We start from the raw sequence: 15,943 nt of genomic DNA on the forward strand, positions 1-15,943 counted from the left end.
TGACCCAGGCACACTCCATCCCACACAGCTGAGCCTCAAGTCCTCGTGCCGCCTCCCTACATTATCAATGCAAGTGACCATAAGGATGTGCTTGACTTTGTTTCTGAAATATTGTCAGAGTGTTTACCCTACTAACTAACTCCTTCATGGAGGTGAGCATGCCTTCTTTACATCTTCCAGAGCATCTTAAATTTAATTCCCCATCACAGACAAAGCACAGCCAAAGCAAGTTTCTGGGCTGCTAGAAACCACAAGCACTAAACCTACAAACACAAAGGGCTCAATGGCTCCAGTTCAGCAGAAAGAAAACTGCAAGGTCAAAAAGGAGCAGAGGAATCTCTCTAAAAGTACAAGTTGATAAATGCCAAGAAGTACATTCTTCCTACTGAGTACACACAATCCAGAACACACACACAGAGGCCACACCATCTGAAATTCACCCTATGACATTCCACACCTGTCCCACATCTGACTCACTCTCTCCCCTAAAGACAACCACTGCCAAAGACATGCATTCTGGTCTTATTTATAAAAGTCTAACTCTTTTAGGATAACTGAATCAAGACAGCTATTTAAATGCAAAATCTGGTTATGATACTTACGTGAATATCACCCTCTGTATGAGGGGCATCTTTACTGCAGATGATGCTCTGGAATCTTTGCAGCAAAGGGAGAAGGGGGGCACTGGTGCCCTGGGCAGACCGCTCATTGTCAGTTTCCTGGGTCCCACTGTCCCACAGTTGAAGCAACAACAGGATGGCTGATAACATTTGGCTGAAAGAGAAAATATCTTTATTCTCTAGCAAAAACAAATTAGCTTTTATTGCCATGGTCTGTCAAAAATAAAAGGCAGGTTAACTAACTAAAATAGAAGAAATACTTTATATTTGAAAGGATACCACTAAAATAATCCCATGAAACCAATTCTTGGCAGTAAAATCACTGAATCAATGTCAAGATTTTAGCACACTCGAAGATATCCATACACAAGATATCCACACTTAAAGGATAAGAAATATAAAATCAGTTAAGAAACTCAAACAAGAATTTTTTCTATGTTAAAGGAAGCTCCACACCAAGCATAGAGCCCAACCCAGGGCTTGAAATTACAACACTGAGCCAAAATTACGTCAGATGCTTAGCCTATTAAGCCACCCAGGCACCCCTCAAACAGCTTTCTAAAGGGAAATCCTAGGACCTTAATTAATGGAATAAAAATCACTTGTGAGAAAAATTAAAAGAAAAAAAAAAAAAACAGCTCCTACACCACTAAAAAGTTAAACACTACTAAAAAGTTAAAAACATACAAAAGGAAATAAAGAAAACCTAAGCATACCCACGTCTGAAAGAAGAGGAAGTCCTGGGATATGGCTCTTTGATTATAGAAGACCACCACAAGCTTTATACAATTACAAATGATTTAGTGAAATCCCATAAAATGAAACAGATGTTCAAATAGAGACATTTCCCTGAAATGCTCTCAGCCTGAGGCACCCCTCACCTAAGAGTGCCTCTCTGCACAGCCAGCTCTAACAGGATGGCCAGGGCCAGGTGCTGGTCCTGCAGGGGGATGGTTCCTGGTCCTTTGGTACCAGGCGTTCCATGAACATCCCTGAAATGAAAGAACAAAGTAACATGAGAGCTTAAAGATAGCATGTATATTTTTAATATTTAAAATCAAGTTTCTGAGACTTATTATTCGAATTTAATAAGAGATTTTAAAGCATATAATTAATTTGTAAAGATATTTTCTTATAAAAAAAGATATTTTCTTATTAAAAGAATTAATTCAGATACTATAAGATGACTACATTAGAAAACATATTCCAGTTTCCACAGCATAAAATTATTTTTATCATTATTCAAGTCATGAGTAGAAAAATGTTTAGATATGTCTCCACTTTCAAGAACATGTATGGCTATTAGAATATCCACATTCCTCAATGGAAATGGAGAAACATTAACTTCTAAAACTACCTGGCAAATATAGGCAAAATGCCTATGCTTATTTTTATCTCTGATCAAAGGAATATTTCAACTTTCTCCCAATAAAAAATAACAAGTCTTCTTGGGTTAACCAAGATAGGAAGGGAGGACCTTCCAACATCACCATTACGGTTGAATTTTGAAATTACAGTTGACCCTTGAACAGGTTTGAACTGTACTGGTTCATTTATACACAGATATTTTTCAATACGTATGTTGAAAAAATTTTTGGAGATTTGCAATAATTTGAAAAAACTCACAGATGAACCATGTAGCCTAGAAATACCAAAACTTTTAAGAAAAAGGTAGTATAATAAGAATACAGTAAATAATAGATATAAAATATGTGTTAATCCACTGTTCAGGTTACCAGTCAGGCTTCCGATCCACAGTATGCTATTAGTTTAGTTTGGGGGAGTCAAATGTTATATGTGGATTTTTACCTGTGTGGAGACTGGTACCCCTAGGCCCCATATTGTTCAAGGATCAACTGTAATTCCAAGGCTATTTTCAGGGCCCCTAGCCTTAAACCTTGTTGAAATGCCCTCATCAGCACGCTAGGGTGCTGAACTCACAGCCTATTGGCATAGAGACCAGAGGTGTCCCTGCATACTAGACAGGACACAGCAGTGACCTCTGGCAAAGGAATGAGAAAACACTCACTTTTCCTTTAATTATGTCCTTACTGCTGAATTATGTCTTGAGTACATACATTTTCTTCTTTTATTTTTTTCAATGTTCCAAGATTCATTGTTTATGCACCACAGCCAATGCTCCATGCAATACATACCCTCCACCTGACTTTATATTTAAAAACTCTTAACAAAAATACATAGCACCCAAGACCAGAGTTCATGGCTTTCCTTACCAAAAAATGATTCACATTCAAAAAATTTTTAACACTAACATGAATAGATGCAGGTTTAAACATTTTGATCTTGAGTAGTTGTTTAATCCCACATCGTCCATCAAGACAATACCCCTCACTCAGAATGGTAACATCCACATTCTCAATGAGAGGCCCATAATAGGTGCTCAAACACTTTATGAATGACTAATTTCCAAATCATAAAATATCTGAAAAAAATATATTACAAAAGCATCTTTCATTTTCCACCTGATTCAATATGACAGCCTCCTGGGTCTAATCAGAATATCAAAATCAAATCTTTGAAAACCTAAAAACCAAGATCTAGAATCACAGAGCTGAGGATGGCCTGGAAACACATACCACAAACCTTCTGCTCTAAAGAGAAGAAAGTGAGACGAGACTTTGAAGCATGTTAGAACCATTCATGTAGTAAGATATAAAAACAAAAAAACTCACCCTGTCACGACAGATCTGAGGAACCTGGTTGCTCTCTCTACCACTTCCAGCCACACAGAAGACACGGTGCTCTCATCGAAGAGTGAAGCCTCAGGCAGGGCTCTCAAGGCATCCAGGGACTCCTGCAACAGCTCGCTGCAGAGATCCGCATCCTCCCCTGGGCACACACATGCATCAGAGGCCACCAACTCCTCAGGCAACACTGACAAGTAAAGCCCTCCCCACTTTCTCAGAGGGGCTTCCTACCCCATCATGTGAGAGGAAGCCACTGTTCCATTTTCAATCTCTCACTTTCCTCTCAATGAGATACTCCAAGAACTCGGGAGATTAGAACTTAATACAAGTGCCCCAAAGTCAGTTCTTTATTTTATGACTCTGCCATGTGCAATCCTAACTTCTTGTTCTAGAAAATAAATCAGCATTGTACACTGTAGTGGTTTACCTGGGATGTATGCACATACATACTTTTTCTTTCTTTTTTTTTTTTTTTTAAGAGAACAGTCCTAGAAAATCAGACAGACTGAAGCCTCTCATTCTACAAACAAGAAAAATGAGGCACAGAGAGCATACAGGATCAGCCCAAGGGCATGTGGTGGCAGAACTGAGAAGACAATCCAAGTCTCCCGATGTGGGGAACTGAACACTCTGGGCCCACATACCTGACCGCCAGGCCCTGCGTAAAAAGGCAAAGGCAAAGGAAAGAGCTGCTCGGGATCCGACTCTTGCAAGACCTTCCACTCCTTTGCCTGTGGGCCGGGAACTGTGGACAACACACATGGGAGATGTGATAACTGGTCAGTCAGAGGAATGTGCAAATACTAAAATAAAATAAGTAACATGTAAGGATGTGTATAAAAAAATGTGATGAATAGATTTCTTTAGACAGCAGAATGTCAATGTGTGACTTTTAGTTTCATATATAAAAACTTTTATCAAATGTCCTTTGTAAAGGAAGTTTTTTCTTTAAGAAAAAGATATTTAGAAAGAATTTTAAATGACCTGCTGAAATGTTCACAAAATGATCTCTGGGAACTGATATTATGAGTCAGGGAGAGACACATGATAAACAGAAAATAAACTGATAAATACATAAATGGGAGGTTAAAGGTCATGAAGTAATGAAAAGGCAGTGAGGGGATTGAGGAACACACAGAGAACAATACGACAAATGCCTGAGACTGCACCCAGAAATATGCAATCTGTATTTGCTTTGGACTCTCTTAGGTCTGTATGATGACCAGATTAGAGACCCATGTATACATCCTATTCTCTTTCACCCCCATCCTGCTGAGCTTATCCTCTCCTGAATTTAGTGCTTATCATTCTCATGTTTTTTAAGTTTTTTATTACTTATATTGTAAAGTTAACAAGATACGCTTGTTTAAAAAACCTATACAAATGGCATACCATAGAAATCATTCTAAGAAAAACTAGAATATAAAAAGTGTACACTATAGGGACGCGTGGGTGGCTCAGTTGGTTGGACGACTGCCTTCGGCTCAGGGCGTGATCCTGGAGTCCCGGGATCGAGTCCCGCATCGGGCTCCCAGCTCCATGGGGAGTCTGCTTCACTCTCTGACCTTCTCCTCGCTCGTGCTCTCTCTCACTGTCTCTCTCTCTCTCAAATAAATAAATAAAATCTTTAAAAAAAAAAAAAGTGTACACTATAAACTCAATCATGCCTAGCAAGTAATTTTATTTTCAACTTTACACTGTTGAATATTTCTACTATAGACTGTATTCTTCAAACTTACTAAAACTCGCTTTCACTATTGGGGGAAATGCTATTAAAAATGGGTAATGATATGGAGTCACTGTCCCAAGATACAACAGCAAGTAAAATTAGCAGTGAAGAATGTGGGGACCCCAGAAAGGCAGCTAGTATGCACATATCTATGAATCCTGAGCTTTAGGAGGGGGGCTCATGAGGAGACACAAAAAACCTTAATGAGTGACTGCCTCTAATAAGGGGACTGAGTGTCTGAGAGACAGGAATAATGAAATTTAAACTTTATTTCTGAATGAGAAATACAGTGGTCTTTGAAACAGAAAGAACACATGCTGAGTCTATTCAGATGAGGTAGGAGGAGCCCTCACCAGGAGAAAACTGCTTCAGAAGAAACATGAAACTGGGGTTCCCCCTCAGGCAGTTGTAACCTTGGCCCTAGAGAAAGAGCCCAACAGTCCTAAATCTGTACAGTGTAAGAACTGCTATAACTTCAGTAAGTCACTCTCTATTTTACAGATACTCAAGGAAAACAAACAAACAAACATTCAAAAAGCTTGGTCCCACACCCATCCACAGCAGTCAACTATCCAACCCACTGCTCTTTGGTAAAACCCATCACTATCCAATTAAGTTGAGAAATGAGGAAAAGAAATCTACAAAAACCTAGAAGATATCGCTACACATCTAACAGAATAGCTAAAACAAAGAAGCAACAACACCAAATGCTGACAAAGATGTAAAACAACTAGACCACTGATACATACTGATGAGACTGTAAAACCGTACAGCTATTTTGGAAAGAGTATATAGCAATGTCCTACAAACCTATAAGACATAAGAATTGAACTCTAGGGCATTTATTCCAGAGAAATGAAACAGGTTCACACAAATACCTGTCCACAAATACTCTCAGCAGCTTTATTCATAATGCTCAACAACTGTTAATAACTGAGCTGTCCTTCAGTTGACGAATGGCCAAACAAAATGAGGATCACCTATGACACAGAATTCTACTATGCGATGATGATACATGCAACTACTTGGAAAAATCCCAAGGAGATAATGCTGATTGAAAAAAGCCAAGGTTACATACTAGACATAAAGAATAGATTAGGGGCTGCCAGAGGATAAGGCAGAGGGGAGGGGAAAAGGAGGTAAGTGTGATATAAAAAGAATCCTGGTCCTGTACTCTGCCTCAGTGGTAACAGAAATCCACACCTCTGATAAAAACATATGGAAACACATGCAAATATGCATGTACACACAAAAAGAGGTAAGAACATGTACAACTAAGGAAATCTGAGTGAGAGAGGTAATCTGTATCAAAGTCAATATTGTCATTGTGATAGTATATATACCACAGTTTTGCAAGTGGCTACCATTGGGGAAAAGTAGATGAAGGGTATAAAGAATCTGCACTATTTCTTACAATTCCATGTGAACCCACAATTATCTCAAAATACATTTTTTTTTAAATTTTAGGAATTTGGCTGATTTAGTGAAAGGCAGATTACAATTAATCCATCAATACTTTTGTAACCACAAAGGAAAAAACACAGAGAAAAGTCAGTTGGAGTTTCAGCCACTTCTGCATCTTAGAGTATTCAGTCTCATTCAACAAACACACAGGACTGCTTAGACAGTCTCAGAATCTACCACCCGCAGATGCAGAACCCCTCTCTGATCAATGATCTCCATGATCATCAAAGGATCACTCACTTCCCAGTCAAGAAGGAAAGAAAAGACTGTGCTGCTCACTAACACCACAAAGGTAGGAATCATCTGTCGCTTGGTTTAATTTACCTTAAAACTACTATCAAATATATCACATGTAAGTGATTTCAACTAGATTTTTAAAAAAGTGAAACATGTTAAATTTAGCAAACAAAACTGTGGTAGACAGCTACATTTTTTTTTTTAAAAGATTTTATTTATTTATTTGAGAGAGAGAGACAGTGAGAGAGAGCATGAGCGAGGAGAAGGTCAGAGAGCGAAGCAGACTCCCCATGGAGCTGGAGCCTGATGTGGGACTCGATCCCGGGACTCCAGGATCACGCCCTGAGCCGGAGGCAGTCGTCCAACCAACTGCGCCACCCAGGCGTCCCTAGACAGCTACATTTTAAAAAAATAAAACTTCATACAAGCCTTAACCATTCAGTTAATGTCTCAGAAAATGTGCTGATGTATACCAATATATTAAAAAAGATTTGCCTGAAAGAATCTCTTATAATAAAAGAATATCACATTAGGAAGAAAAAAATAAGCATCTAAACTACATAAATATTCCCTATCCAGTAGTAAAATTTAAAAAAAAAGAATATAATATTCAGACCCCATTTGCAAAAATCTAGACATGCTTATCTACATTCTTGCTGGCTTCCAGTTACTGACAGGAAAGGATTTTAAAATAGGGGCACAAATTATGAAGCATAGTCTGTTAATCTGAGCAAATTAGCAAACCCATTCTCCATATTACACGAAACATACAAAAAAAATACAAGAACAAAATATCTTAAGATGAAAAACGGAACTATAATGCAAGCTGTACTTAAACTTTCTTAAACAAAACAGCCTACATTTTATATTCAGCTGGTATTAAGATTCCTTCTTCATTATGTTATTACCTTTTTTTGTCCACAGGAGGCAAAGAAATGCTGCTACTTTTCCACTTAACTTTAACATTCTCCTGGAAAACAGTTCTATTCAAGGCAATGAAATACCGTTCCAAGATGACCAGCCTCTGCTTGAGTCTCAGGGCTGAAAGAGTAGTAGTGGCTGACTGGATGGCCAGAGCTTGCTGCTCTTTAACCAACACAGAAAGACATTCCTTCAATTCATTCACATCTAGAAAATAAGAGAAGAAAATACCCAACCTCTCAATATCTTGCCTATAGTTTGCTACAATGCTGATAAAATGGATAATAGCAATAATATATAACACCTGAGTACTTAATACGTGCTAATAAACAGTTTTAAGCACCTTACACACCTTACACCTTAAGCACCTTACAACTTACCTATGAGAATTAAGTAATTCTCATAGTCACCATCAAGAGGTAATACTGTACATGATTTTAAGGAGCAGGAAACTGAGGCACAGAGAATTTGCTCAAGGTGACCCAGAGTTTTAGGGCACATGAGACAGACCACTCTTAGTCACCATGGTATGCTGCCTCTCTGAAGCACTGTAATAAAGCTTTTAATACAAAATTATAAAGTCAATACTTCTTGGCAGCACATTTTCTACACACACAAAAGAACTCTATCCATTATATTCATGTTATATAACCAAACTCAAAATAAAAATGTTTCAATAAAATTGTCTAGCATATATGATTCATGAAAGGTAATACATTTACAGGAATATTTTGGAGGAAGATAAAATAATTACAATTGATGCTTAAACAACACAGTCTTAAGCTACACAGATCCACTTATACACACTTTTTTTCAATAAATACATTGGAAAATTTTTTGAAGATTTGCAACAATTTTTAAAAACTCACAAACAAATCACAAAGCCTAGAAATATCAAAAAAACTTAAAAGGTATGCCATAAATGCAAATATATGTGTAACTACTATTCTATCATTTACCACCATAAAATATACACAAATCTATTATAAAGTTAAAAGTTATCAGCTTACACACAAAAATACTTACAAAACAAGGTTAAGAGAAATGTAAACAAACCTAAAGATGCAGTATTAAATCAAAACAGCATAAAATTAACCACAGTACATAATGTAATGTACTACTCTAATAATTTCATAACCACTCCTGTTGCTATTTCAGTGAGTCAAGTGTTCCAAGTATCCGTTTAAAACAACACTAAATGCTAATCATCTCCACATGAGCAGCTGTCTCCAGTAAATTGTGTATTACAGTAAAAAGTGATCTCTAGTAGTTCTGATGTATCTTTCACTTTGTTTAGTGCAATACTGTAAACCTTGAATAACACCATGGGATCCACGTAGTGCCACTAATGATGCCGGATGTGCACCCAAGAAGCAGAGAAAAGTCACAACATTACAAGAAAAGGTTGAATTGTTTGATAAGTACTATAGATGGAGGTCTGCAGGTTGCCTGCCATATCAAGATAAATGAAGCCGGTATAAGAACCAATGTTAAGAGGCACTTGGGTGGCCCAGATCAAGACCCACATCAGCCTCCCTGCTCAGCAGGAAGACCGCTTCTCCTTCTGCCACTCCCCCTACTGGTGTTCCCTCTCTCACTGTCTCTCTCTGTCAAATAAATAAATATTTTTTTAAAAAAAAGAAGAGGAAATTCATGAAGCTGACAAAGTAGTCACACCAGCAGACACAAAAACATTGTACTTTCTACAAAATACCTTTTCATGCAGTACTAAAATTGCAGCTTTTTTTTTAAAGATTTTATTTATTTATTTGACACAGAGACAGAGATCACAAGTAGGCAGAGAGGCAGGCAGAGAGAGAGGAGGAAGCAGACTCCCTGCTGAGCTGAGAGCCCGATGTGAGCTCAACCACAGGACCCTGAAATCATGACCTGAGCCAAAGGCAGAGGCCTAACCCACCGAGCCACCCAGGCACCCCAAAAATGCAGCTTTTATGTGGGTTCAGAATTGCTGTAAGAAAGGAATACCTGTAGAGACTCTAATGTGATTTGAGAAAAAGCAAAGTCATTATATGATGACAACCTAAAGCAAAAGGAAGATGAAATTCAAAAGCTGGAAAATTTGATGCCAGTAAGTTGGTTTGGTAATTTCAGAAAGAGATTTGGCTTAAAAAATGTCAACAGGAGAAGCAGCTTCTGCCAATCAAGAGGAAGTAGACAAGTTCCCAGATGCCATTCAGAAAGTCATTGAGGAGAAAGAAAACATGCCTGCACAGGTTTTTGATGCAGATGAAAGTGTCCTATTTTGGGGGGAAAAAAAAAATTCCACAAACAGCATTTATTACTGAGAGAAGTGAGCACCAGGACTTAAAGCAGGCAGGGATAGATGAATTACACTGTTTTGTACAAATGCAGTAGGTTTACAATCAGGACTGCCCTTATCTATAAAGCTCCTAACCCCCGACCCTTGAAGGGCCAAGATAAACACCAACTGCCAGTTTTTTAGTTGTCCATCAAGAGGCCTGGATGAGAACCCTTTTTCTGGAAAAGAAAGGGAACTAATTAGTAGTAACAAGAAAACATTTGAAAGTACAAATCTCACTGGAAAGATAAATACATAGTAAAGGTAAGTGATTAATCACTTATAAAACCTCGCATAAAGGATAAAAGACAAGATTAGTAAAAATAACTACAACTACAATATCTAAAAGATACACAGGATAAAAAGATGTAAATTATGACATCAAAACATAAAGCCTGAGGGTGAGGGTAAAAATTCAGAGCTTTAGAATACTTTCAAACTTATGCTGTTATCAACTTAAAATAGACCGTTATAAATATATAACCTCATGCTAACCATAAAACAAAAACCTATAGCAGATACATAAAATATAATGATAAGGAAATCTAAGCATAACAATAAAGGAAGCCATCAAACCACCAAGGAGGAAAGCAAGAGGAGAAAAAAGGAACAAAGGAACTACAAATCAGCCAGAAAACAATTAACAAAACGGCAATAAGCACATACCTATCAATAATCAGTATACATGTAAATACAGAGAATTCTCCAATTAAAAGACACGGAATGGCTGAATAAGCTGTCTACAAGAGATTCACCTACAGACATAAGAACACAGACTGAAAGTGAAGGGATGAAAAAAGATATTCCATACAAAGGACAACCAAAGCTAAGTGGGCATAGTTATGCTTTTATCAGACAACACAGACTTAAAATAAAGACTGTATGAAAAGCCAAAGAAAAAGAAAAGCATTACATAATGATAAAAAGTAATAAAAAAATAGTCCACCCAACAGAAAATATAACATTTATAAATATTTAGGCACCCAATATAGGAAAAAATAAATATATAAAAGCACACCTAAACAAACATAAGGGAGAAAAAAAATATCAGTACAGTAATAGCAGGGGACTTTAATATTCTACTTTCATCAATGAATAGATGATCCAGCCATAAAATTAATAAGGAAATACCACCTTAAACTATGTATCAGACTAGATGGACTTAACAGATGTATACAGAAAAAAATAAAAAAAGAATATACTTTCTTGTCATGACAACATGGAAATTCTCTAGGACAGATCACATATTAGAGCATAAGAAAAGTCTTAATAAATTTAAGGATACCAAAATCACATCAAGCAACTGTTCCAACCAAACTAGAAATCAATTACAAGAAAACTGGAAAATTCACAAATATGTGAAGATTAAACAACATGGTACTTGGCAACCAATGGGTCAATCAAGAAATCAAGAGGAAACAGAAAATACCTTGAGACAAATGAAAAGAAAAATACAGCCTACCAAAACTTACAGGATACAGCAAAAGCAGTTCTAAAAGGGAAGGTCACAGAGATAAATGCCTACATCAAGAAACAAGATACATATCAAATAATCTAACTTCACACCTCAAGGAACTACAAAAAGAACAAATGAAGGATAAAGTTAGTAGAAGGAAAAAAAAACAAGAATAATGAAAAAGGTAATAAAAAGACAATAGAAAATATCAATGAAATCAAGAGCCGGTTCTTTGATAAGAAAAATGAAATTGACAAACAGGTAGCTAAAGTCACCAAGAAAAAAAAGAGAGAACTCAAATAAAATAAGAAATGAAAGAAGACTTGTTAATTTTAGCCATTCTGACTGGTGTGAGGTGATATCTCATTGTGGTTTTGATTTGTATTTCCCTGATGCCGAGTGATATGGAGCAGCACTTTTTCATGTGTCTGTTGGCATCTGGATATCTTTTTTGCAGAAATGTCTGTTCATGTCTTCTGCCTATTTCTTGACTGGATTATTTGTTCTTTGGGTGTTGAGTTTGCTAAGTTCTTTATAGATTTTGGACACTAGCCCTTTATCTGATATGTCGTTTGCAAATATCTTCTCCCATTCTGTCAGTTGTCTTTTGATTTTGTTAACTGTTTCCTTTGCTGTGCAAAAGCTTTTGATCTTGATGAAATCCTGATAGTTCATTTTTGCCCTTGCTTCCCTTGCCTTTGGCGATGTTCCTAGGAAGATGTTGCTGCGGCTGAGGTCGAAGAGATTGCTGTGTTCTCTTCAAGGATTTTGATGGATTCCTTTCTCACATTGAGGTCCTTCATCCATTTTGAGTCTATTTTCGTGTGTGATGTAAGGAAATGGTCCAATTTCATTTTTCTGCATGTGGCTGTCCAATTTTCCCAACACCATTTATTGAAGAGGCTGTCTTTTTTCCATTGGACATTCTTTCCTGCTTTGTCGAAGATTAGTTGACCATAGAGCTGAGGGTCTATTTCTGGGCTTTCTAATCTGTTCCACTGATCTATGTGTCTGTTTTTGTGCCAGTACCATGCTGTCTTGATGATGACAGCTTTGTAATAGAGCTTGAAATCCAGAATTGTGATGCCACCAACTTTGGCTTTCTTTTTCAATATTCCTTTGGCTATTCGAGGTCTTTTTGGGTTCCATATAAATGTTAGGATTATTTGTTCCATTTTTTTTGAAAAAGATGGATGGTACTTTGATAGGAATTGCATTAAATGTGTAGATTGCTTTAGGTAGCACAGACATTTTCACAATATTTATTCTTCCAATCCAGGAGCATGGAACATTTTTCCGTTTCTTTGTGTCTTACTCAATTTCTTTCATGAGTACTTTATAGTTTTCTGAGTATAGATTCTTTGCCTCTTTAGCTAGGTTTATTCCTAGGTATCTTATGGTTTTGGGTGCAATTGTAAATGGGATTGACTCCTTAATTTCTCTTTCTTCTGTCTTGTTGTTGGTGTAGAGAAATGCAACTGATTTCTGTGCATTGATTTTATACCCTGACACTTTACTGAATTCCTGTACAAGTTCTAGCAGTTTTGGAGTGGAGTCTTTTGGGTTTTCCACATAGAAATCCTGAGGCTAGGACTTCTAGTACTATGTTGAATAGCAGTGGTGATAATGGACATCCCTGCCGTGTTCCTGACCTTAGCGGAAAAACTTTCAGATGTTAGCGAGGATGCAGAGAAAGGGGAACCCTCCTACACTGTTGGTGGGAATGCAAGCTGGTGCAACCATTCTGGAATACACTGTGGAGGCTCCCCAAAAAACTGAAAATAGAGCTAACCTATGACCCAGCAATTGCACTACTGGGTATATATCCTAAAGATACAAACATGGTGCTCTGAAGGGACACGTGCACCCGAATGTTTATAGCAGCAATGTCCACAATAGCCAAACTATGGAAAGAACCTAGATGTCCATCAACAGATGAATGGATAAAGAAGATGTGGTATATATACACAATGGAATACTATGCAGTCATCAAAAAAATGAAATCTTGCCATTTGCAATGACGTGGATGGAACTAGAGGGTATCATGCTTATCGAAGTAAGTCAAGTGGAGAAAGACAACTATCATATGATCTCCCTGATATGAGGAAGTGGTGATGCAACATGGGGGGTTAAGTGGGTAGGAGAAGAATAAAGAAACAAGATGGGATTGGGAGGGAGACAAACCATAAATGACTCTTAATCTCACAAAACAAACTGAGGGTTGCTGGGGGGAGGGGAGTTGGGAGAAGGGGGGTGGGGTTATGGACAATGGGGAAGGTATGAGCTATGGTGAGTGCTGTGAAGTGTGTAAACCTGGCGATTCACAGATCTGTACCCCTGGGGATAAAAATATATTATATGTTTATAAAAAATAAAAAATTTTAAAAATAAATAAATACAAAATTTAAAAAAAAGAAATGAAAGAAGAGCTGTTACAACTGATACTACAGAAATAAAAAAAATTGTAAGAAACTACTATGAACAATTATACACCAACAAACTATACAACCCAGAAGAAATGGACAAATTCCTAGAAACATACAACTTTCCAAAACTGAATGAGAAAGAAACAGAAAATATGAAAAGGAGATTTAATCAGTAATAAAAACCTCCCTGCCTGGGTGATTCAGTCGGTTAAGCATCTCTCTTCAGCTCAGGTCATGATCCCAGGGTCCTAGGATCAAGCACCACTTCAGACTCCTTACTCAGTCCCTCTCCTTCTGCCTGTCACTCCCCCTTTGCGCTCTGTCAAATAAATAAATAAAACCATAAAAAAAAAAATTCAGAAACAGATGGCTTCACTGTTGAATTCTGCTAAACATTCAAAGGAGAATTAATACCAACCCTTCTCAAACTCTACCAAAAAAGTGAGGAAGAGAGAACACTTCCTAATTCATTTTATGAGACCAGAATTACTGATCTCAAAGCAAGATAATGACACCAGAAGAGGGAAAAAAAATAGTTACAGGCCAATTTCCCTAACATATACACCAAAATCCTCAGAAATTAGCAAACTGATTTTGTCAATACGTTAAAAGGATGCTACTTCATGATCAACTGGGATTTAGTCCCAGGGACACAAGGATAGTTCAATACCTAAAAACCAATCAATATAATATACATTAACAAAATGAAAAATAAAATAATAATATAAAATAAAAAGAAAAAATAAAATAATATAAAATAAAATTAAAATAAAAATCATAATATAAAATAAAATAAAAATCATATGATAATTTCAATAGATGCAGAAAAAGCATCTGACAAAATTCAACATCCATTTAAGATAAAAGCTCTCAACAAAGCAGGTATAGACAGAATGCACTTCCAAGATAATAAAGGCCATATATGACAAGCTCACAGCTAACACTGACTTAACACTGAAAAGCTGGAAGCTTTCCTTCGAAAATTAGGAACAAGACAAGGATGCTCACTCTGACCACTTTTATTCAACATAGTATTAGAAATCCTAACCAGAACATTTAGACAAGGAAAAAAAACAAAGGTATCCAAACTGGAAAGAAAAAAATAAAACTGTCATTATTTGCAAATGACATGATACATAGAAAATCCTAAAGACCACAAAAAAAAAAGAAAGAAAAGAAAGAAAAACTGTTAGAGTTAATAAATTCAGTAAAGCAGCAGGATACACATTAAGGAGGGCACTTAATGTAACGAGCACTGGGTGTTAAATTATATGCAACTGATGTATCACTAAATTCTACCTCTGAAATTAATAATACATTTTATGCTAATTAATTGGCTTTGACTTTTTAAAAAATTAATTTTAGAAAAGCAGAATACAATTATCAATACACAAAAATCCTAGTCACTTCTATAAACTAATAATGAACTATCACAGAAAACAATCCCATTTATAACTACAACAAGAAGAACAAAATACCTAGGAATAAATTGAACAATGAAGGTCAAAGACCTGTAAAAAGTCTAAGACAAGGATGAAAAAAATTAAAGATGGTGACATGGAAAGATAATCCATGCTCATGGACTGGAAGAATTAATACTGTCAAAATGTCCACACTACTCAAAGCAATCTACAGATTCAAAATCCCTATCAAAATTTCAGTGGCATTTTTCACAGAAATAGAATGATCCTAATATTTATATGGAACCATAAAAGACCAAACAGCCAAAGCTATCTTGAGAAAAAAGAACAAAGCTAGAGGTATCACACCCCCTAATTTCAAACTATAATACTATGGTAATCAAAACAGTGTGGCACTGGCATAAAAACACACAAATCAATGGAACAGAACAGAAAGTCCAGAAATAAACCCACACATGTATGGTCAATTAATTTACAACAAAGGAGCCAAGAATATACAATGGGTAAAGGATAGTCTCTTTAGTAAATCTTATTGGAAAAACTGGACAGACACATCCAAAAGAATGAAACTGGACCACTATCTTATATCACACACAAAAATTGACTCAAATGGATTAAAAACTTGAACATAAGACCTGAAA

At 36.6% G+C, this 15,943-nt stretch overlaps 1 protein-coding gene across 5 annotated transcripts in view; it reads right to left on the reverse strand.

The window, feature by feature from the left end:
- Positions 1–15,943, reverse strand: part of HERC2 (HECT and RLD domain containing E3 ubiquitin protein ligase 2) — a 250,796-nt gene that overhangs the window by 187,773 nt on the left and 47,080 nt on the right. For all 5 annotated transcript variants that reach the window (XM_044232144.1, XM_044232143.1, XM_044232140.1 and 2 more), the window contains exons 5-9: positions 7,667–7,886; positions 3,973–4,073; positions 3,314–3,470; positions 1,502–1,612; positions 603–774 (exon numbers count right to left, since the gene is read on the reverse strand). In XM_044232144.1, coding sequence (XP_044088079.1) covers positions 603–774; positions 1,502–1,612; positions 3,314–3,470; positions 3,973–4,073; positions 7,667–7,886 — 761 coding nt within the window. The remainder of the gene's footprint in view (positions 1–602; positions 775–1,501; positions 1,613–3,313; positions 3,471–3,972; positions 4,074–7,666; positions 7,887–15,943) is intronic.

Source organism: Neovison vison, chromosome 13, assembly GCF_020171115.1.
Source record: "Neovison vison isolate M4711 chromosome 13, ASM_NN_V1, whole genome shotgun sequence".
In the NCBI taxonomy this organism is placed as follows: Eukaryota; Metazoa; Chordata; class Mammalia; order Carnivora; family Mustelidae; genus Neogale; species Neogale vison.